Raw genomic sequence first — 23,515 nt, forward strand, 5'->3', positions numbered from 1 at the left:
CTGTGTGTCCTGAAGATGCTCCCGTGGGCCTCTGAGGCCCCCGCCCCACCCCCACCCCCACCCCAACCGCTGGCTCAGAGGACGGCTGTTCGCAGACAGGAGGAGGCCTGGTGTGTTCGGTGTTTGCTGAGGCCCCTCCTCAGAGATGCCTCCTCAGGTCCAGATACCCACTTGCATTCTGCGCCCCGGGGCTCTACCGGCCATTACACCCCAGTGCGCCCCTCCAGGTGGCTGCTGCTTTTCTGTTCACAGTTGCTTACAGCCACCTTCCCGAAGGTTCTGAATGCCCGCAGGGAGCTTCCACAGTGTTCCTCCCTGATGTCTTCTGAGTTCAGACCTCTGAGTTCAGACTGATGGGGTGTCACGCCCATCACCCCCAGACTCTGCCTCTCCCTCTGCCCTGCTGGCCAGCCTGCCCTTACACAGGGGCCCAACGCCATTACCTTCTGGAATATTCAGCATTAGCGTACCACAGGCACACGGGGTGACCCACCACCCCACTCAGCTGAGCAGACCCGACCCTCGACAGCCCCCTCGGGTAACTCAGACCCCCCCAGCCTCTTCCTGGGCACCTGCTGGCCCTGCAAAGGTGCTCCCATCACGGGCAGGCCCCCGGCCTGCAGAGGCGTCACAGACGGGTTCCCTGATGGGGCTTCTCTCGCTTCTGCGCTGAACCACGGGCGCCCTGGCTACAGCGTGGTCGTGCCTTACGGGAAAGAAGCCCAGGCGGTCCTAACGGCAGGGCGATCGCCTCAAGAACCAACAGGGACCCCAGGGCCTCGGGAAGGGGCTGGTCAGGCTGCAGGGTTCGGTCCTCGCTTCCTCCGCCTTCACGGGTCAGAGACGCGGGGCCATGAGAGCTGGAAGGAAACGGGCAATTGTCTCTATGCATCCCTGGGTTCTCCCGAGGATGCTGTGGCACGAGTGGTTACGGTTCAGGACCCAGGAAAGGAAGCAGGTGGGGGAAGAGCTTGGGGCCGAGGGCCCAGGCTTCCGTGGGTCTCGGCTACGGGCGCCGTCTCAGGAGCGGAAGGTGGCCGGGAGTGGGAGTTGTGGGCTGGAGTCTGTCTTCATAAACATCGTCCCCTGAGAGCAAAGGTGACACGGGCCACGGGGAAGAGGGCAGCCCCCAGCCTGACCTCGCTGGTCTTTCCTCCCGTAATTGGTTATACATGCACCTGCCGAAGGTGCCGGCTTGGCTGGCCCACGGGGCCTGCTCCCTCCAGTGCTGCTTCCGGGGTCATTTTCAATGAAACCCTCTCGTCCGAGGTCATACCCCTGGCGGCAGGGACCCGGGCCCCCAGCTCCCAGGCAGCCCCATCATCCTCAAGCCCCTACGGGTGGTTGGAGCCCCATGGAGCCCCAGGGCTCCACCGGGGCTGAGTGAAGAATCCTTCCAGAATCAGCTTTAGGGCTGTGGCATCTTCAAGACAAGGCCCTCCCTTGTTCCCAAGCGCTTGGCCAGCCTGAGGCGTGCGTGGGGTATGGTGTGTGGCGTGGGCGGGTGTGGCTGTGCTGTGTGCGTGGGCTCACAAACATGGCTACTCTCAGACAGGAGTCACTCCAGTCTTGCGTCGCATCGCTGAAGAGTCGCGCCTGGTTCTGTTGCACGCGGCCCGGTGTCGCGGTGGTGGGGGGTCGGGGGGTTGCATTTTCGTGGAGATGCTGCCTTGCCCCTTCTCCAGGCGGGTGCTCGCTTGTGCTCTGCCAGTGGCCACAGGTTAGTAAGACTTTCCAGTTTGGATCGAGAAAAGTAACCTTTCACGGGACAGCAGGCCACTGGTTCACGTCTTAACGTGAGGCCCCTCGTGACCGTTGTCACACTCAAAGGAAGCAGACTAAGGGGCGCCCGGGTGGCTCAGTCGGCTAAGCGTCCAGCTCTTTGATCTCGGCTCAAGTCCTCATCTCACGGTTTGTGAGTTCGAGGCCCACATCGGGCTCTGTGCTGCTGGTGTGGAGCCTGCTTGGGATTCTGTCTCTCCTCTCTGCCCCTCCCCTGCTGGTGCGCGCTCTCTCTCTCTCTCTCTCTCAAAGTAAGTAAATATTTCTTCTAATAAAAAACTTTAAAAAATGGGGCGCCTGGGTGGCGCAGTCGGTTAAGCGTCCGACTTCAGCCAGGTCACGATCTCGCGGTCCGTGAGTTCGAGCCCCGCGTCGGGCTCTGGGCTGATGGCTCGGAGCCTGGAGCCTGTTTCCGATTCTGTGTCTCCCTCTCTCTCTGCCCCTCCCCCATTCATGCTCTGTCTCTATCTGTCCCCAAAATAAATAAACGTTGAAAAAAAAAAAATTATTAAAAAAAAAAAAAAAAAAAACTTTAAAAAGGAAAGAGACTACAGAGAGTTGGTCTCTGAAAATCAGAGGGTGGTGTTTTGTGGGAGACTGTTTTCAGAGCGCTTCAATTTAACAGGTCTACTCTGAAAGATTTCACCAAGTGTGCTCAAGTGCAGAATGGGGGATGTTCTGGAAAAACGACGGTGCGCCTATTTTAAAACTTCGAAAAGCATGTTTCCTGGCATCATCGCCGTGAAGAGACAATTACCCTGAAACTTGACAGAAAAGGCCGAGCTCGGCCTCAAGGAGCGAACCACCTTCCTCCCTGTCCCCCCGACGCCCCACCGCTCCGTGCCTCAATGTCCTCATCCATGAAATGGGGATGATGGCAACATCTCCCGCCAGGGGTACTGGGGGTAACTCAGGGAGGCGTCTTAGTCCGGGTTTTCCGAGTTGCCAGGACGGGAGTTCGGGTGCAGGCGGTCGTGGTGTCGCCAGGGAGGGAAGCCTGGTAAGGAAGGTCAAGGTGGTGCAAGGCCGTGGGGGTGCGTGTGCCAGCGTGGCTGACAGGAGTCCTATCACACCTTGCACTAAGGCCGCGCTGGGTCTCAGAGCAGTAGGTGGGGCCTGGCGGTTGCTATTATGAAAATACTCTACAGACAGTGCAACGCTGAACAGTGTTACTACTTTAAAATTACCCCACTTGGGGCGCCTGCGGGGCTCCGTGGGTTAAACGGCTGACTTCAGCTCAGGTCACGATCTCCCGGTTCATGGGTTCGAGCCCCTCATCAGGCTCCATGCTATCAGTGCAGGGCCTGCTTGGGATTCTCTCTCTTCCCCTTCCCTCACTCACTCTCTCTCTGTCTCAAAATAAATAAAACTTTAAAAAAAAATTTTTTTTTCAACGTTTATTTATTTTGGGGACAGAGAGAGACAGAGCATGAATGGGGGAGGGGCAGAGAGAGAGAGGGAGACACAGAATCGGAAACAGGCTCCAGGCTCTGAGCCATCAGCCCAGAGCCTGACACGGGGCTCGAACTCACGGACCGCGAGATCGTGACCTGGCTGAAGTCAGACGCTTAACCGACTGTGCCACCCAGGCGCCCCTAAAACTTTCAAAAAAAATGAAATAAAATTAAATGACCCCAGCTAATGAAAGAGAACAGAACGACAGTTTTTAAGTATTTGGGGAGGGGGGTTATGAAACGTGTATTAAAGTGCACAAAAATTGCGTTTGGACTTTAGAGACAAATTTTTATTTCTAGTTTTTTGTTGTTTTATTGTTGTGAGAACGTGTAACGTAAGGTCTACCCTCTTAGCACATTTTTAAGAGTACGATTCAGTACCGTGGGCCGTAGGCAGCAGGGTTCTGGAGCAGATCAGCTGCCTCACTGAGACCTTATGCCCATGGATTAGCGACCTCCCTCCCCCACACCCCGCTACCCAGAGCCTGGCAACCACCATTCCACCCTCTGCTTCTATGAATGTAACTATTCTAGAGAGCTCGTATAGGCGGATGCCCGCGGTATTTGTCTTTCCGTGACTGGCTTGTTTCGTTTAGCATACTGTCTTCGAGGTTCATGCATGCTGCCTCGTGGTGCAGAATGTCCTCCGTTTTTAAAAAGCAAATAATGTGGGGCACCTGGGTGGCTCAGTCGGTTAAGCGTCTGACTTCGGCTCAGGTCGCGATCTCGCGGTTTGTGAGTTTGAGCCCCACGCCGGGCTCTGGACTGACAGCTCAGAGCCTGGATCCTGCTTCAGATTCTGTGTTTCCCTCTCTCTCTGGCCCTTCCCCTCTTGAGCTCTGTCTCTCTCTCTCTCTCTCTCTCTCAAAAATAAACAAACATTAAAAAAATTTTTTTTTAAATAAGGCAAATAATGTTGCATCGTATGTGTATATCACATGTTATCTTTACATCCGCTGATGGATGTTTCTGTTGTTTGCGTATCTTCGCCATTGCAGATAATTTTTAAATGTTTAGGTTTGACTTTGGAGTGTGTGTTTGTAAGTACATTTGAGTATGTAGGTGCACCTGATCTGGAAGTTTCCTTCGGGCGAAATAGGTGTGCGGTGAAGGAACCGGAGAGCGCATTCAGGCGTCCAGCTTCGTGGCCAGGTCACCACGGTCAGCAGGTGAGGCCGGGCTCGGCTGGGACGGAGGCACAGCTCTACCCGCCGGGGCACTTTCCGTCCGCCCAGTCTGCGTTCATGGCCAAGTGTTCGCACATCACAAGGCGGAGGCCAAAAAACCAAATGCCAGCAGCTGGGTGCTACCTTTGAATGACTAAAGGCAGAATTTTTCTATTGTTAGTATGATTGAAACTTTGTTATAACTAAATAAAACAAAAGACTTTCCTATTCGTTTCTTAGGGCAAAAGAACAGATTGCCAGTAACCAGACGGCTTAAACCACAGAATTTATTCTCTCGGTGTTCTGACACGGAGGGGCTGGCAGGCCCGCGCTCTGTCTGAGGGCTCCGGGGGAGGCTCCTTCCTGCCCCTTCCAGCCTCTGCTCTTCCTGGGTGGTCCTTGGCCTTAGCCTGTGGCTGTCCACGCCATCAGCGGCCTTTTCGCTGCGCGTCTCTGGTTTTCCTTACAAGGAGGCTGGTCATGTTAGATTGTGCCCACTTGAACCCAGTATGGCCTGGTTTTAATTGAACTAATATCTGCAAAGAGCAGGAACTGGGGGGGACGCCGTTCAGTCCAGTACACTCAGCAAACTCAGGAGCTGGATGGCCCCTCGGTTCTCCCCTTTGCACAGGCCACCACGGGGACAACTTTGGGAACTGCTCATAACCTGCCACGAAAGCTGTTTCCAGACCCCAGCCAGTCAGGTGAGAGGACCGGGCCAGCTGTCCCAGGAGCTCCTGAGAACACGCGTTGTTCCCAAAGCCAGGGTGCGGGCCGTTGTTCCCACAGGGGAGCCCCCCCCCCCCCCGCCGCCGCCACCGCAGCCCTGTCCTGCTGCCCCCACCCACCCTGGTCCCCGAGGCCAGGTTCTCAGCCTGTCCTGTCCCACATCCGGGCTGTGAGCGCCCCTCCAAGGGTTACTGATGAGGCAGTTGACATTTAAAGGAAAAGGAGTGTCTGAAATGCCTTGGGAGCTCTTCCTGGAACCGTCCAAAGAGGGGGGGTGGGGGAGCGTCTGAGCAGGCGCCCTTGCAGAAGGTCGCCTGCCAAGGTCACGTCGATTGGTGCCAGATGCTCCAGGGCTGGTTGGCTGAGGAGTAGTGGGGCTCCTGGGCTCCCCCCTCGCCCCACCTCCCACCCCTGTCTGCAGAAGTCCAGGGTGGGGGCGGGGGGGAGCTGCAGACCCCCCCACCGAGGGCCCTGCTCAGGCCCAGGGATGCCAGCCACAGGCCAGGCCCCGCGCTCTCCCTCTGCCGGCCTGTGCTCCGCCCTTTGTCAGCTCCTTCCCGGGACCACCTGGAAAGTACAAAGGGGCAGGGGTAGACTGCAATCCAGTCACCGGTGACCGTCCTCCCTGTGTTGTCATCAGAGGGCCCAGCCCAGCAGGAGGGCCCGGGGGACCGGGAGGCCGGTCGGAGCGGCCACCCTTCTTTGCCCTTCTCCCACAGCCCAGGGCGGGGAAGCGCACGGAGAGAGCCTGCGCACGGCCACACGGCCGGAGAGGGGTCCAGTCAGATCCCAGCCAGCCTGCGCCTGCTCTCGGTGCATCCGGTGGCCTTCCCGTCCCACGTGGCGTCCCAGCAATCGTGACACGGCAGCTGGGTCCCGACTGCAGTGTTGTTACTGTTTCCGCGAGTCGTGTCATATGCCCTTCCCCTGTTTGATAGGGGCCTGGGGAATGCGTTGACACGCTCACCCCACACGCTCACTTCTCACCCACACTCACATGCACACTTGCCCACATACACGTGCACATTCACACGCTCGCCCCATACTCCCCCCCCCACGCTCACTCACGCGCAATCGCACGCTCACCCACACACCACCCACGCTCACCCATATTTTCACACTCACTCCCACCCACCCCGCTCCCACTAAGCTGGCTGGGGAAGGTGACAATAGCTTTACTTCGAGAAGATGGACTCGTTTTATTTGGGTCCTGAGCCGGAGAAACGGTCCCTTCTCCAGAGCTTTGTCGTGGAAATCCTTTAGAAGAAAAAATTGGTTGGAAGTCAAACTCAAAAAAAAAAAAAAAAAAATCACAAAAACAAAACAAAACAAAAAATAAAGGAAGACTCGGAAATGGACTTGGCCGAGTACAGATTGTCTCCCAGAGCTGCTAGCCCCGCAGGGTAAGAGTGCTCCCGGGACAGGGCTTCCCACAAGCCGCGAGGCAGCTCTGAGGTGCGACAGCGTCCGCACAGGCCAGTGTCCGAGGACAGGACGGGACAGGACGGGACGGCGGGAGGCGTCGGGGGGGGGGGGGTGCTGGGAGGCCCGGGCCGGGACGGGGTCCCTGCAGGCTGCACAGCAGCGCTGGAGGAAAGCCCAGCCGCCTGGAGACGCAGTTCCCTCCGCTTCTTCCAAAGACAAAACCGTACGATCGTCTCGGAGGACCAGTCAGAAACACGTACTGCAAGTCTTAAAATGTTTATTCCCGGCAATTTCCCTCCTAGGAACTTATCCCGAGGACGTAATCAGAGATGCACAAAAGGACTTCACCCGGCGTTATTTATACGCGCAAACAAGTGAAAACGTCCTCAGCGCCCACGTCAGAGGGCTGCGCCATGAAATTAAATCCAGATGATGGGAGAAGGCCTTCCTAAAATTAAATACTTGGGGAGTTTTTCTCACGGTATAGAGTTCATTGGAAAAGGCAGGTTACAAAATAGGAAAGCAATTGTCTCAATTTGGGGTGTAGCCTGTGCGTGTGCAGGGGTGTGGTGGGAGGTGTGTGTGAGCCCGTGGGGGTGCGGGACGAGTGCGTATGAGGGTGTGTGTGCATGCGTATGCGGGGGAGTGTGTGTGTGTGAGTGGGGGGTGAGTGTGGGATGTGGGGTCGAGTGGGTGTGAGGGTGAAGGTATGGGGTGTGTGTAGGTGAGTCTGTGAGTGTGATTATGTATGAGTAAGTGTGGAGGTGAGTGTGTGAGTGTGTGTGATTATGTGAGAATGAATATGAGCGAGTGTGGGGGGGTGGGGTGGGTGTAACCCTAAGCGGCTTCTTCGTCTCTGATCATTTCACCAACTTGGAAAAGATGGCCTCGGGTGGATCGTCGGAGGGTGTTGCAGCTGTCTGGGGAGCAGGGGGGAACCTGCACGTGGGGGGAGGGGCGGGGGGGAGCAGACCGTTGGGGAAACCAGGCAGCGGTCTGGGGGCTCTCTGAGAGAGGGAGCGTGAAGAGGCTTTAGGATGCTTTTCCTTCTTCCGAAAATACAACTGCCCTTTGGTTCCACGTAGAACAAATTCAGGAAAGACCTACAGTGCTTTTCAAGGCTATTTTGGGAGGTGAACTTGAAGCTGGCTTTGGTTTCCTCTTCACAGGACCACGCTGAGATGGGCTCACCGTCCTTAGTCGGGGCACGTAAATCTAGGCAGAACCCCAGATCGAGGGCAGCGTGAGCAGGTGGCCCTATGGCCCTCGCTGTCACCCCTCCTGTCTACCCGTCCCCCACTCCAGCCACCTTCCCTGAGCTGGCGACAGCCATCCCCTGCTCCCTGGCTCAGTGGAGTCCCTTCCCCAACACACACACTCCCGGGGGGCCTGGGCAGTTTGCCCCAGGCCATTTGCTGGGGTGGGAGGCGGGCGGGGGGGGGGCAGGAGGCCAGTGGCAACAGCACGTGGCTCATCACGACCGCCCCTGCGCGCCAGCGCCTGCGCAGACCGCCCCAGGTCACAGAAGGAGGTCTCAGTGCTCTCCCTGGCACCCTCTCCTTACAAGGAACAGTCCCACGTTAAAAGAGAAAACCAAGTCGTAGCATGGAGACCACAGCACCCAAGTGCCTGGGAGCCGATCAGATCCTAGCCCTGCCTGTTAAAATCGGCAAGGCAAGGGGCTCGAGCCCTCTGGGCCTCAGTTTCCTCCCCCGTAAAGAGATGACTATAGGTACTTCCGGGAGTCCTTGCGAAGAACGCCGTCAGCGCTGTGCCCACCACACGATGAGCACTTCAATTTGGCCACGACGGTGCGTGTTCACGAAGGATCGGGAACCAACCACTGGCTGCGAGTAGCCATGAACGCACGTGCCTGGGTGCCTACTCCGTCTTGCGGCCTGGTCCCCACCTCCGTGACACAGAGTGCAGGAGGGGAGTCCGAGAGACAAGAGTCATGATGACAACGATGGGAAACGTTCACCGGTGCCCCGTGCGGGTGTTGCCTCCTAGCCCGGGGCCCGTCCCCGTCGGCGCAGAGCAGGCCTGGACCATCCACCTCGAGCTGCCGTAAGGCCCACGGACCGGGCAGCTTAACAGCCGACGTGCATTCCCTCTCAGTCCTGGAGGCTGGAAGTCCCGGGCCAGGGTCCCATCAGGGCTGGTTTCTTCTGAGGCCTCTCTCCTCGGCTGGCAGACGCCGCCTTCTCCCTGTGTCCTCACGCGGCCTCCCCTCTGTGCGTATCTGTGTCCTGATCTCTTCCCACGAGGGCACCGGCCGTACGGCGTTGGGGGCCCACCCCAGTGAGCTCATTTCGCCTGAATTACGCCTTCAAAGTCCCTGTCTCCAAATACAGTCACATTCTCAGCAACTGGGGGTCAGAACTTCCACCTGTGAATGGGAGGCGGGCAGGGCACACCCTGGCCCTCATGAGAGCCCACGTCCCCCAACCACGGAACTGCCACGCGGGTGGCAGTCGCCTTTTCCGGCTGGCCCACAGCAGCCAGATGAAGCTGCAGGGAAACGAGAGCCTTGTCATTCACCATGGGACTCAGTAGGAACAGCACTGCAGCGAGGCAAGGTGGACATAACCCGCTTTGAGATGCACGGCACACTCCCTCTGGGGAAAGCCAGGCTGCAGGCGCGGAGGGGGGGTCTCGGGGGCCAATGCCCGGGGTTCCCAGAACCCGTGCATTCAAGGGCACTGGCAGCTGGCAACACAGACTGTTCTTTTTGTCTTGTTTCCAGAAAAATGGACGGTTCTCCTCTCCGCCGATGCCAGTGTTTCCCGCGTGGTGATTTTTCTTTTCTTCTCGTTTTGGTCCAGAAATAGAACAAAGAAATGAGGGGTCCCTTGCGTGAGGAAGGACGTGAGAGGATGTTAAAGGGACAGGCCTGCAGAACCAGCCTGCTGGGAGCAGGGGGAGTGGGGGGGCGGGCAGCAGGCCAGGCTGGGAAGACAGCAACGAAGGAACAAAGTGTATCAAGCTGCCACCAAGGGATGCTCGTGCGACTTACCTCTGCTCTGCCAGCCTGTATCGGCACTGGGGATTATGTCCATTTTGCAGATGAGAGACTGAGGCACAGAGAGGCGACAGCTCATGTCCAGGTGTCCCCGAGTGTGGGTGCTGGAGCCGGGGTTTGAAGCCAGGGCCCTCTGACCCCCAGCCCCCCAGTCTCCCACTCACCTGGGCTGCCTCCCTGCCTCCCCCCTCCCAGGAGAGTAGCAAAGTCAGGAACTGGGGGTTCGAGGAGGGTGAGGGCAGGGAGAGGCAGTCACCTCCAGCCGTGTGTGCGTTCAGGCAGGTCACAAGCAGGTGTTTACGACTCCAGCTGTCACAAGTCCAAGTAGGCTTTTGTCTGCACGACCTCTGTCCCTTGCAGCCCAAGCCCTCCCGGACGACCTCTGCCCCTTGCACGGTGCCCAACACAGCAGGCTCCCGACAGATCCCTTTGGGAAACCGCCAGATGGAGACCAGCTTGGAGAGCCCCTGTCCACTGCTCTGGTCACCCCCACGGCCAACCAGGTTCAAGGACGGCTCTAGGTCTTGCCTGGGAGAAGAGAGCGGGGCGGGGGTGGAGGGGTGGCGTCCCGATGCCTCCACTCCCCTTTCCCCAGAGCTGAAGGAAGGGGCGTGGTGTCTACAAGTCTCACTGGGGCCTCAGTCCTGCCTCCCGTGCCTTCAGGAAGGCTGGGCTCCCCAGCCAGGAAGAGCCATGCTTAAACTTTGGGAACGCAAGACGACAGGCCTGAGGCAGGAACGTCTGTGTGTCCCCAGGGGGAATGCTCGGTCCCCTGTCCAGTGCCTGAGGGCCACAGACAGAGCACCGAGCAAACCTGCGCCCTCCCACAGCCCCCACTGCCCAGCTGCCTCGCTCGGCTCCCAGAGCTAATAGGCCCACCACCCCTCGTCCTTGGCCACCAAGGCGGCCAACAGGGAACCAGCCTTTCCAGCACCCTTCTTTCTTCCCAATCCCCCAAGTTTCAATAAAAAAAAAAAAAAGATTTCTAGGGATGCCTAGATGGCTCACTCGGTTAAGTGTCTGACTTGAGCTCAGGTCACGATCTCATGATTTGTGAGTTCAAGTCCCGCGTCCGGCTCTGTGCTGACAGCTCAGAGCCTGGAGCCTGCTTCAGATTCTGTGTCTCCCTCTCTCTCTCTCTCTCTCTCTGCCCCTTCCTGGCTTGTGCTCTGTCTCTCTGTCTCTCAAAAATAAATTGAAAAAAGTTATAAAAAAAATTTTTTTTAAGATTTCTTGGAGCACCTGGGTGGCTCAGTCAGTTAAGCACCCGACTCTTGATTTCAGCTCACCTTATGATCTCAAGGTTGGTGAGTTCAAGCCCCACGTGGGGCCTCTTGGGATTCTGTGTCTCCCTCTCTCTCTGCCCCTCCCCTGCTTGTGCTCTCTCTCTCAAAAATAAATAAACTTAAATCAAAATAGAACAGTTATTAACAAAGATTTCCAAAACTGATGCCAATATAGCAGTGAATTCCTACTGAAGGGTTTGGAAGGGGGACTTTCTTCGTTCATAGTTTCCTTCCTCGTAATTTTTAAAAGGTAACTGCTCTCTAGTTGTCAAGTCCTGGCCCCCGGCAAGGTCACCGCACACAGCTGGAAATGATTTTGTGGGTCAGGGAACAAATTGCACAGACGCCAACCCAAGCCACCGCCTGTGCCTTTCCTGCCCCTTCGCCGGCCCAGAGGACGGCGGGCTACCACCCGCTGAGTCCCGCGAGGCTCGCTGGAGGGCGGGGGGCTCTGGAAAGAAAGGGGGTGTGCTGCTGAGCCAGGGCCAGAACTGGCGCACAGACGTGACCCTGTACTGCAGCCCCGCTCCGGCGGCCGCTAGGGGCGCACAAGAGTCAGAGGCCGCTAGGGGGCGCCCAAGACAGAGGCCATCCCATCCCAGAGCCACACGGCGCCCGCCACCTGCCACCCGCCGGCTCAAGGCCAACCTTCTCTCTCACTGAGTCCACTCCCTTTCGTTTTCGCGACAGGCATGGTGACACATACAGCACAGAATGACCGAAGGACTTGTAGTGCTTAAAAGAGAGCCCGTACATGGTAGTACTCGAAGGTTTTGTTTATTGAATTCATTCATTGTACTTAATAACTCCGTGAGCTGGGACTTCAATCAGCCATTCCTCGTGGTAAGCATTTAACATGTTAGCAGTTTGCCTGATTTCTTTCTTTCTTTCTTTCTTTCTTCTCTTTCTTTCTTCTTTCAGGTCACACCCAACGTAGAGGCTCGAACTTACACCCCTGAGATCAAGAGTCGCATGCTCCTCCCTTGATTTCTTATTGTCATGCCAAGTGCTACTTAAAAATAACTTCTTTCAGGGCACCCGGGTGGCTCAGTTGGTTAAGCATCCAACTTCGGCTCAGGTCATGATCTCGCAGTTCATAGGTTCGAGCCCCGCATCGGGCTCTGTGCCGACAGCTCGGAGTCTGGAGCCTGCTTCGGATCCTGTGTCTCCCGCTCTCTCTGCCCCTCCCCTGCTCCTGCTCTGTCTCTCGAAAATAAATAAGCATTAAGAAATGTTTGTAGATACCTTCTTTTATATAGAAGTAACCTATACATTGTGGAAAACACGGGTAAACAAAACAAAATAAGTAAGAAGCCTTAATTCTTACCATTCCGGTAATTTTCAACACACATTTTGGCATATAGTCTTCCACACTGCAATTTATACTTAGGAACATAGATGGTAGATAAACCAAAGAAAAAAAAAGGCTCATTGTGTTTTGTAAATGACCTTTCCAATCTACAAAAAAGTCCAAACGGTTACTACACACACGCACAAATGACCACATGGTCTCCACCGGCTCCTGAAGTCAGCGGTTTTGTCTGTCTTGCTTACTGCTACTTATCATTAACACTCTGATGTGCAAGGCCTTGTTTTCTTCCTTAAAACAAATGCTTAGAAACAGAATTTTGGGGCGAAGGGATCCCTACACGTTCTGTAAATACTGCCGGATCCATTAGGAACGTTTGCATCATGACCAGGCACCAGCACACATCACTTCCTACTTTTTCACCCTGGTGTTTGGGTTACATACATCTGATTACAGAGAAGCCAACCTTTTCCCCCCGGATTCCAGCTTTAGGAGGTTTCTCTGCAGGCGCTTTGCCCATTTACAGATTATTACACTCTGTAATCGCACTCTGCTTGCACGTTTTCAGGAATGTGTGTTATGCACAAAATGCCTCTATTTTCTTTAGTGCTTTTTGAACAGATATTCATAAAGGAGTCTGTGGTTTTTCTCTGGGGAAAACTCTTACCAGATTTAGAGCTATCAGGTTACTGTTCCCTTTGTAAAATGAACTGGAAAACTTCCATCTTGTTCTATGCCCTGGAGCGGTTTATAAGAGCATGAGACGTGCAGAGGAGGAAAATGGTGATATACGAATAAAGATATGAAAGATATACGACAGATACAAGTATACAAAAGACGTCCTTCCTCAAGGTGATCAGGGAAATGCAGATTAAAGCGATAATGAGATACCATTTTTAGGTACCTCATGTTGGCAAAATGTTAAGAGTTATAAAATCTAGTATGACAATATTAATGGAGATATGAATAATTATAGGCTTTGGGGAGAACCTATTAGATTTTTCGATTTACCATATAACTCAGCCATTCCGCTCTAAGATATATACGCTTTTCAGGAGAACTGAAAACATATGTCCATTAGACATCTGTGCATGAATTATTATGACAGCATTATTCATAATAGCCTAGAAGTGGAAACAACTGAATGTTCATCAGGTGACGAATGGATGAACAAATGTGGCGTATCCGCCCATACCGTGAACGTCATTCATCCATGAAAAGGAATGCAGTACTGATACGTGCTACAACATGCTAAGAGAAAGAAGTCAGACACAAAAGGCCACATACTAAGTGATTTCATTGACATGCGATCTCCAGAAGAGGCCAATCCACAGAGACAGAAAGTGGATCAGTGGTTGCCAGGGGCTGGGGGAAGAGGAGAGGGGGGAGTGACTGCTAGCAGGTGCGGCTTTCTTTTTGGGGTGATAATGGGAGTGTTCTAGAGTTAGATAGTGGCGGTGGCTGCACCATATTGGGAATATACTAAAAGAAATTGAATTGGATCCTTTAAAACGGTGGGTTTTATGTCCAGTGGATTATATCTCCCATTTTCAAAATTGCAAAAACAAAAACAAAAACAGACAGCTGGTGGTAAAATCAAAGTCACTTTGCAGTAGAGAAATCTGGCAAACACCAGCTCTGCCGGGCGGTCACGGTTAACGTCAGCGGTAAGTCGTGTTGATCACGTATCGTCACCGTGACGGGCGGAGAATGACGCTTCACCTCTCTGGTCCTCCTCCCCCAAAACTACAGCCCCTGTCTAATGGTGAGAAAAACGTCGAGCAAATTCACATGGAGGGACAGCCTGCAAAATCTATGACTGGTCCTCCTCAAAACCGTCTAGGTCATCAAAAACGAGGAAAGCCTTGGGGCACCTGGGTGGCTCAGTCGGTTAAGCATCTGACTTCAGCTCAGGTCATGATCTCGCGGTCTGTGAGTTCGAGCCCCGCGTCGGGCTCTGGGCTGATGGCTCAGAGCCTGGAGCCTGCTTCCGATTCTGTGTCTCCCTCTCTCTCTGCCCCTCCCCCGTTCATGCTCTGTCTCTCTCTGTCTCAAAAATAAATAAACGTTAAAAAAACAAAAAACGAGGAAAGCCTGAAACCCCGTCCCGCCGAGGAGAGCTGTCAGGAGACGCGACAACTCATGGGGTGTCCTGGATGGGGTTCTGGATGTAGAAAGGACATCAGGGGCGAACTAAGGCAATATGAAGAGAGCAGAAACTTTAGTTAAGACTGACACGCGGTCCTATCGCTCATTGTAAGCACCCACACTGCGTGGTGTGTGGGTTGCAAAGGGCGTGGCTGACAGTGTGCGGTGGGTGGGAGCTCTCCACCCCTCTTTGCGGCCGGTCTGTAAATCTAAAACGAGTCTAAAATGAAAACGTTTCTTTTAAAAAGATGAAAACAGCGGCTGTCCGTCTCCCACCAGACTTGGTGAGTCAGTGTCCCCGGAGACTGTCAAATGAAAATACCCAACACGGCAATTCAAATCCGATGGCAGAGATGATTGTGGAGGCGGTTCAAAGCAGGGCGATTGAAACAGCAAAGGTTTGAGAAAGACGCTGTAGAAAACCCATCACGTAGTTTTGCAAAACTGGTCTTCTTTCTTGGGCGAGTCAACCGCGCGGCGCAGGACATCACATCGAGCTGGCTTGCCTCAGGGCTGCCGAAACCCCAGCGGGTGCTTGACGGAGTCTTTGGTCTAAGAGCAAAGGGGGTGACACCAACCCCAGGCAAATGACGGGTCCTGGTTCCTGGAACTCAGCCCGTGACAGCCTGGCAGCCTGGATCACTTGAAACCATCCTGGGCTCTCGGTAGGAGGGACACCAGGGCTCCAACCCCCCATGGCTAAAGGATGGCTCCAGGCTCTAAATACACAGCCAGACACGACTTGAAGGACAAAGACTCCACTGTGAATGCTATAAAGGCCTCCTCTGGCTCTCTGGGGAGGGGGGGAGCCCCTGTGGTTACAAGTGCACCCCACACCTGGGACAGTGAAGGCACTGGACCTCTGTGTGCGTGTCAGTGGGGGGAGATGGGCAGGGATAGCGGTCCAGCCGATGCAAGAAGCCTCTTTCTCTCTCCCTCTCCCTCCTCTCTCTCTCTCCCTCCCTCCCCGCCCCCTTCCATCTCTCTCTGTCTGAGATGGAGAGAATTCGCTCTGCAGCAGCCTGTTTCTGTGCTTTGGGAAATCCACTGGCACCACCTTTGGTTACAAATCCTCAAAGCTGCTCCTGAAATTCTCCCTGGGGCAAACCGGGGACGTTAGCATCACAGGCAGGGGCCTTACAGGTTCCGGGCACGGGGTCAGCTTGGGTCTGGCTCAGCCGGAGCTGCATCGGAGGTTTCTTGCTCTCCTCTCCCAGGTGAGGCTGGATGGCTTGGCTGAGTTGACCTTGACCTGTGGCTTGTTCCGGAGGATCATTTGAGGGTTGTTCCCAGGCAGGGCGAGGCAGGAAACATGTACCAGACAATCGTGTAGCCACCAAGAAGAACAGGCAGACCCATAAATACCCGTAGGGAATGATCTCCACAACATTCTGCGGAGTGGAAAGAACGTAACAATAGGATCCCACGTGTCCACTGTTAATTTCTAGAAGGTCAAACCAGAAACTGAACAGGGGTTGCCTCGGGGGAAGGTTGCTGAGGCCTGGGTTAGGAAGGAAGTTTGTGTACTCTCTTAAGCTGTTTGGATTTTTACTCTGCTTGTGTATTATATTTTTGTGTACTGACATGCCATGTATTACATCATAATTTCTAATATCTAACCTAACCCAACGGGGTCAAAAAGTTCAAATGACAGTAAGAACCCTTCCCATACTAGTGAACTGTTCCATAGCATTCCAAACACATCTCCTCCTGCACAAGCCGGGCTCTAGCCTTGCGTCCTCCTCCTGCAGGCACCCGGGCCAGTCACTGGGTCCCAAGGTGGCCTGTAGGGACTTTACCTACTGTAATTCTGTCTGTACCCCGAAGCCACCCCAAATAAACACATAGGTGAACACAAGATAGCATGTTCACCACCTGAAGACAAGTCCCTTTCGCCACCTGAAGACAATGTCTCCTTCCAGCTGAACTGTGCTCCCAAGACCCCCTGTCCTAGCCATCTACTGCTGTGTAACAAATGACCCAGCAGTTTAGAACAACACGCACGTCTTCTCTGCCCAGGAATCCAGGCGTGGCCTTCCTGGGTCCTTGTGAGCAAGGCTGTGATCCAGAAGTCGGCTGGGCTGTGTTCTCATCCGGAGGCCCGGTTGGGGAAGGACCTGATTCCAAGCTCATTCGGGCTGCTCTAGGAATTCATCTTCTTTCAGCTGAGTGACTAAGGGCCGTGCATTTTGCTGACCGTCTCCTGGAAGCCCCCCTCAGGTCCTTGCTAGGCTCCTTACGAGGTGAACTCCCATGGCATGGCTGCTTGTTTTATCAAGCCAGCAAGGAGACTCTCTAGTGTGTTAATAGTGTGTGCTAGTAAGATGGATCTCTCTCTCTCCCTCTCCCTCTCTCCCCCACCCCCGCTCTCTCTCATAATATGATGTAGTCATGGGAGTGACATCCCATTACCTTTGCCATATCTTATTGATTATCAGAAAGTCACAGGTCCCACCCACACTCAGGGGGAGGGGATTATGTATTATGAGGTTATGAACTTGAAATCATATCTCAAGGGTCTGTTCATACACCCTAGGGTCTGTGTGCCATACCCCACTATGAGATTTTGGAGCTGCCACTGGCAGAGCCCTTGGGGAAGAGTTGTAGGGTACCACATTGCCAGGATCAGGGGGGCCTTACAGGGTTTGTGTCCTGGCAGACTCTCAGATTCCCAGTGGCTGGCCCACAAAGACAAAGGCATCTGATATGGTAAAGCCAAAAGGCGGCACCCTAGCCAAAGATTTGCCCGCGTATGATTATGTATGACATCAATGGTGGCCCTGAGTTGTACAGTGCACATCCGCACAACTGTCCACAGCAGCTCTGAATCACACCTGTGGATGAAAGGCTTCTTCTGAGTTCACTTTACACTACACCCTCCTTCCTGGCTATTCCTCGACTCTACTATTCCTCAGACACGTCCAGGATGCTTGAAAGATTTTCTCTGGAGCTTTCTACCATTTTCACCCCAGGCCGTTCAAGATTCCCGGCTCCTGGGAGCTGTTCGTTTTCCCACCCTGCTGGGCAGGGCTCTGGAAACAGCATCCAAGTCAGCTGGAGCCTCACATGAGACCCTGGTCCCTCCAGAGTAGGGGCTGTCTCGGCTGTCACGCGGTGGGGATGGCCCACCCGCTACATCTCAGTTACAGCGTCACAGGTACATGTTATGGACACGCCTCCAACCATTAAATTATGGCGCCCAAAGACAGAGGGAACGATGAACCACCGTGGCTCGGAGCAGCTTAGACCCCTGTCAACCAAAGGTCAAGCTGGGCTGGCAAGGTCTGCCTGGCACGGAAGGCTGGCTCTCACCCGCGGGACACAGATACCCATGAGGTGTGAGCGAGAATCCCTCAGCTGGACCTTGAGTCGGCGGCCCTTAGATTTCACTACTTTCCGTGGCGTCTATGTCACCGCTCAACCTGTGTCTCTCCAACGCAGTGAAAGTCAGCCACGGGAACTTGTCCCTGTGCACAGCCCACCATGAATGAGTAGAAAGCCAGACGGGGAAGGCCTTTAGCTTTCATGGATTAACGGCGCCAGCTTCGTTCCTCCCATGATGGCATTCTACTGCCTCTTGCTTCTCTTGGGCATATTGATGCGAAATGAGAACGGGCTCAGGAAAAAAGCAAGCCAAACCTGGGCCTCAGTTTCCCAAGCGAAATTTCCATTTTAACTTTGCTTAAGGGACGCCTGGGTAGCTCAGTCGGTTAAGCGTCCGACTTCCGCTCAGGTCATGATCTCGCGGTTCGCGAGTTCGAGCCCCGCGTCGGGCTCTGTGCTGACAGCGGAGAGCCTGGAGCCTGCTTCGGATTCTGTGTCTCCCCCTGCTCATGCTCTGTCTCGCTCTCTCTCAAAAATAAACATTAAAAAAATTAAATATATGTATATATATATATATATACAGTGTAATACTATATTGTATTAATATAATGTCTTATATAAAACTAAATAGTTATATCATTATGTTATAATATGATAACATATAATAGTTATGTAATCATATAATATAAAGATATATTTTTTATTTTTATTCTTTTTAAAAATTTTTGTTAATGCTTTTATTTATTTTTGAGACAGAGCGAGACAGAGCACGAGCAGGGGAGGGGCAGAGAGAGAGGGAGACACAGAATCAGAAGCAGGCTTCAGGCTCTGAGCTGTCAGCCCAGAGCCCGACGCGGGGCTCGAACTCGCTAACCGAGAGATCGTGACCTGAGCCGAAGTCGGACGCTTAACCGACTGAGCCACCTAGGCGCCCCTATTTTTATTATTTTTTAATGTTTATTTTTGAGGGAGAGAGAGCACATGTGCTGGAGCAGGGGAGGGGCAGAGGGAGAGGGGGACAGAGTTTCCAAAACAGTCTCTGTGCTGACAACAGAGAACTCAATGTGGGGCTTGAACTCACAAACCGTGAGATCATGACCTGAGTCAAAATCGGACGCTTAACTGACTGAGCCACCCAGATGCCCCTCTTTTGTTGTTGTTGTTTATTTATTTTGAGAGAGACAGAGTGAGCAGGGCAGGGGCAGAGAGAGAAGGAGAGAGAGAATCCCAAGCAGAGCCCAACATGGGGCTCACACTCATGAACCATGAGATCATGACCTGAGCCAAAACCAAGAGCCAGGCACTTAACCGATTGAGACACCCAGGCACCCCAAAAGATATATATCTTTAAAATACGATTGTTTTTGTAAACATTCCAAAGAATTGACAAAAAGATTCTGGGAATGAGTGCCTATAGCCAGATTGCAGGAAGCCTGTTAATACCCACAAGCCCTTGCTCTCCTGGAGGGGCTGTCACGGGGGCCCCGGGAGGGAAAGCAGACTGACCACAAAGGCGTGAAACAGCCTCACCCAAGAAGGCGGGGGACAAGGTGCTGACCTGAGCAACGGTGGGCATGAGACTAGAGGCAAAGGGACCACACACGGGCACGTGGGTTCTGGAAACCAGCACGTAAGTCAGTGGGCGACAGGGTCTCACCGTTGCAATGGGAGTTTACGCAGAAGCAAGAGAAGCTGGAATTCTCCCCATGGTGACCCAGTAAGCGGCATTGTGAACTCACGCTTAGTTTCGTGAAAATACAGATGGGCTACATTACAGATGCGCGTTACAGGTGAGACGTGACACAGGCTGGTGTAAGCACTCAGATTCCTCGTTCTGTCAGCTGATGTAGCAGAGTAACCGAAGCGACGTCCCAGGCGCGACGGGCTGGCTTAGCACCCAGACATTGGTCTCTAATACCCCCTCCGATAAAAATTTAAAAAATGAAGCTTTTCGGTTACACTGGTGTTCACCGCCCCCCCCCCCCCTTGTCTATTGCCTCTAGAAGCAGCAACCAACACATTTGTTCGTATTTTCGACGATGGCCCTGTGCGCTGGATGAGCTCCAGGTCAGGCTAAATAAGACAGATCTTTGGAGCTGGCCTTTCGAGGGGTTACCAGACAAACCCAATAATGACAACTCTTCGTGAAGGAGGTCTGCTCCCCTCCCCACCGGGAATGTGGGTCGTTATTTTTGTAGAAATCTACAAGCAAATGAGAAGAGCAAAGGCTGTTTTCTCACAGCTTGCTCTGGGAAGGGAGTCAGCCACCCTCCGTTGTGTTTTAGCAGAGACTCCCCAGCAGGCAGAGTGGGAGAAACGGAAGGTTCTGGGTGTGCCCTGATAGGAGCCCGTGGGCCCGGGGAAACTGGGGGGCAGCCAACTAGAAGCAGGGTGTCCCATGTGACTGGTTCGTATGTTTGGCTCCCTCTGGTTGGTCCTAAAGTGGAAGTGGAGATAAAACTTAGGGAAGGTGTCAGCATCCAGTCGTGGCCACTCGAGGCCGACTGTTAGGGAAGTCATTGTCCACTTCCTGGATTGTTCCTAGTGATCGCCATCTGGGTCCCTGCAAGCCCGACTCACAGGAGGCTGGCTTCCTGGGTTGAGGATGGTCCGTAGGGGGTTAGGTCCTGGGCAGGCTGCTGCAGGTTGTGGGCCAGAGTTCCATTTTCATGTGTGGTCTGGCCACTGTCTGCACTTCGGTCTCCCATTGCCAGGCCACGGCTGGGCTGGGCGCCAGGGATGGGACCAGAGTAAGTTAAGACACTGCGGGGCGTGCTGTTCGTACTAAGATAGAGCTGATTTTTTTTTTTCTTTTTCTTTTTCTTTTTTGATAAGCACTTCCTGAGTTCTTACAGATCGTTGGTTAGTTTCTAGAGTTCCAACAGGTTGACCCTTGACAGTTTGGGCCAGTTATTTGTTGCTTTTTGTCCACGGGGCAGAATTTCCGAGTTCTTTACCGAAACTTCACTCATGCCTCTTGCCACGTGTGTTTTTAAATGGGACAGAAGTTGCTTTCCTATCGGCTGACTCCTGCTTTCCCGGCTAATCGTGTGATAGTGGGTAACGAGTTCCCTCTGAGCCAGGGATTTTCATGCAGATATTCTCATCCTCTGTGAGTCCCAGCTGGGGCTGCCCAGAGCCCATCAAACCGTAAACTGCCTGCCCCCAATGCCTCCAGCAAGAGCAGAGCCAACCTCGTCTTTGCATCAGCAAACCTGCCGAGCCGAGCACCCACGTGTGGCGCATGGCGTGTTCTTAATCGGCGGGGTGGACAGATACGCCCCCTCCTGGCTGACCCATTCTTTCTCAGGACCCCGTGCCCACCGATCACGCGGACGGTCACGGGAGTAGGGAAGTGTTTCCAGGCTTCACGCAAGCAGAGGGAGCCCCACGGCAAAGGGGTGATGGAGAGAGGCAGGGGGGCGGGAGACCACACGGGCACCCAGAAACTTCCATTCGTGAATGCCTTCTAACACCCTGACACTTGCTGCCCGACCTGCCCCCAGTTAAGAGAGGCCAAATTTGGAGCATGTTTGGGAGGGTTTCTGTGTGTTGCTACCAAAGAAGTTTGACTAGAGCCACGTGGACTGAACCGAAGACACGGCGGCAGGAATGGGGTGTGGATTCTCGGCACGGTCCAGAGGGGAGCCGCGTGGGTGTCCACACGCTGTTGTGTGCCCTTGGAGTCACATGCCCAGACCCCCGAGCCTCCAGAAACTCCACCCTCCCTTCTCCCACCGCTAATGCTATGGAGTAATTGAGCATGTGCACAACCAGTGTTCTAGACCACCAGGCATCACGGCGGGGCCTAGAGGGAGGTTGGGGGGGAGGGTTCTGGTACGAGGGAAGCACTTGGAATGCTGCCGAGAGAGAGGCCTCCCCACCACCACCTCGATTAGGCCAAGTGATGGATAAAAAGAATCTTCTGGACTCTCAGACTCCTGCTTCTCCGAACCCCTTCCAGGAACCCAGGCTGTGCAGGAAAACAAAGGGGGCTCGCTCCCACCTGAGTCATCCCCACGTGAGGAGCCTTCCACTCGAACTCGGGCACGGGACCACAGTAGCGTCAAGGGAGAGGAAGCGATCTGCCCGGCCGGAAGTCGGGGCTTCATTACTGAGAAGGAAGAGAAGGCTGGGTGCTGGGGTAGCGACTAACCTCGCCCCTGTCCGGCTCTGCTCTGCACACCTCTGCTTATCTCTGTTCCTCAGATGCCCTCTGGGGAAGAGTGCCCCGAGGGCGAGTCTTCGCCCGAAAGACTAAACCGGACGGCTCAGTCCCTCTCCCTTCTAACTCAGAACTAAACCTGCCCCTTGTGCTCACTGCCCACGAGCCACACTGGACATAGGACCCCATCTCCCTGCAGGGGTGGGGACCTGTGGGGGCGGGAGGAATGTTAGCCACACCCCCTCTGCCCATGAGTGCAGTGCCTGTGTGTGTGTGTGTGCAGAAAAGACCTTCAGGATCTGTTGCTACCTGGGGAAAAGGGAAGGAAGCTGGCCGCTGGGCTTCTGTAAAATGCGATCCCGCTCGTGTGAGAATGTTCTGATGCAGATATGGATACAAGGCTGTATTCGTTTGCTGTGGCTGCTGTAGGAAAACCACCTTTATTCTCTTACCGTTCTGGCGGTGAGGAGTCTAACGTCCAGGTGTCTACGGTGCCGGGCTCTCTGGAGGCTTCAGGGGATAATCAGTTTCCTTGCCTTTTTCAGCTTCTGGAGGGAGCCTGTATCTCTGGGCTCGTGGCCCCCTCCAACACCCTCAAAGCTAGCAGCAAAGCATCTTCAAATCTCTGTCTCTCTGACCTCTGCGTCTGCCCTCACAGCTCACTCGCTCAGACTTCGACCCTCCTGCCTTCCTCTTATATTTACAATTAAGACCCACTTGGATAATGCAGGATCATCTCCCCATTTCAAAATCCCTCAATCACATCTGCAAAGTCCCTTTTGCCATGTGAGGTAACATATTCACAGTTTCCGAGGATTAGGATGTGGACATCTTGGGGCTGGGGGGTAGGTATAGCACAACGGCTATAGAAACTTTCAGAGAGGTTTGTCATGTAGTTGGGAGGGCCTCTTTTTTTTATTTTTATTTTTATTTATATTTATTCATTTTTGAGAGAGGCAGAGACAGAGTACAAGCAGGGGAGGAGCAGAGAGAGAGGAAGACACAGAATCTGAAGCAGGCTCCAGGGTCCAAGCTGTCAGCACAGAGCCCGATGTGGGGCTCGAACTCACAAACAGTGAGATCATGACCTGACCTGAAGTCGGATGCTCAACAGACTGAGCCACCCAGGCGCCCCAGCGCCCCGGGAGGGCCTCTTTTAAAAGTATACTCAAGAGGAGCCTGGGTGGCTCAGTCCTTTCAGCATCTGAATTTGACTCAGGTCATGATCTTGTGGTTCGTGAGTTGGAGCCCTGAATCGGGCTCTGTGCTGACAGCTCTGAGCCTCCTTGGGATCCTCTGTCCCCCTCTCTCTGTGCCCCTCCCCCGCTTGTGCTCTCTCTCAAAAAAGTAAACATTTCTAAAAAATAAAAAATGTACTCAATGATGACCACAAAGTTAGGGATGAAAGTAAATATTATTTAGAATGCAAAAGTAAATTGCAAATACCACAAACATGAAAAACAAAACAGGGAAAGGGGCACCTGGGTGGCTCAGTTAAGCTTCTGACTCTTGGTTTTGGCTCAGGTCAGTATCTCATGGTTCATGAGTTCAAGCCCCTCGTCGGGCTCTGTGCTGACAGTGTGGAGCCTGCTTGGGATTCTCTCTCTCCCCACCCTCTCTGCCCATACCCTACTCGTGCTCTCTCTCTCTCAAAATAAAGAAACTTAAAAAAAATTGTAATTTAAAACAGAACAGAAATAGATAT

At 53.8% G+C, this 23,515-nt stretch overlaps 1 protein-coding gene across 2 annotated transcripts in view; it reads left to right on the forward strand.

Annotated features, from left to right (window-relative positions):
- RAMP1 (receptor activity modifying protein 1) overlaps nt 1-5,345 on the forward strand; it is a 51,498-nt gene extending 46,153 nt beyond the window's left edge. Inside the window, exon 3 of one of the 2 annotated variants that reach the window (XM_045481921.1) lies at nt 5,034-5,304. In XM_045481921.1, coding sequence (XP_045337877.1) covers nt 5,034-5,304 — 271 coding nt within the window. Of the gene's footprint in view, nt 1-5,033 lie in introns of both variants that reach the window. The other variant, XM_045481920.1, reaches the window with a different exon arrangement.
- Nucleotides 5,346-23,515: the final 18,170 nt, after the last annotated feature.

This window comes from Leopardus geoffroyi, chromosome C1 (genome assembly GCF_018350155.1).
Source record: "Leopardus geoffroyi isolate Oge1 chromosome C1, O.geoffroyi_Oge1_pat1.0, whole genome shotgun sequence".
NCBI lineage: Eukaryota > Metazoa > Chordata > Mammalia > Carnivora > Felidae > Leopardus > Leopardus geoffroyi.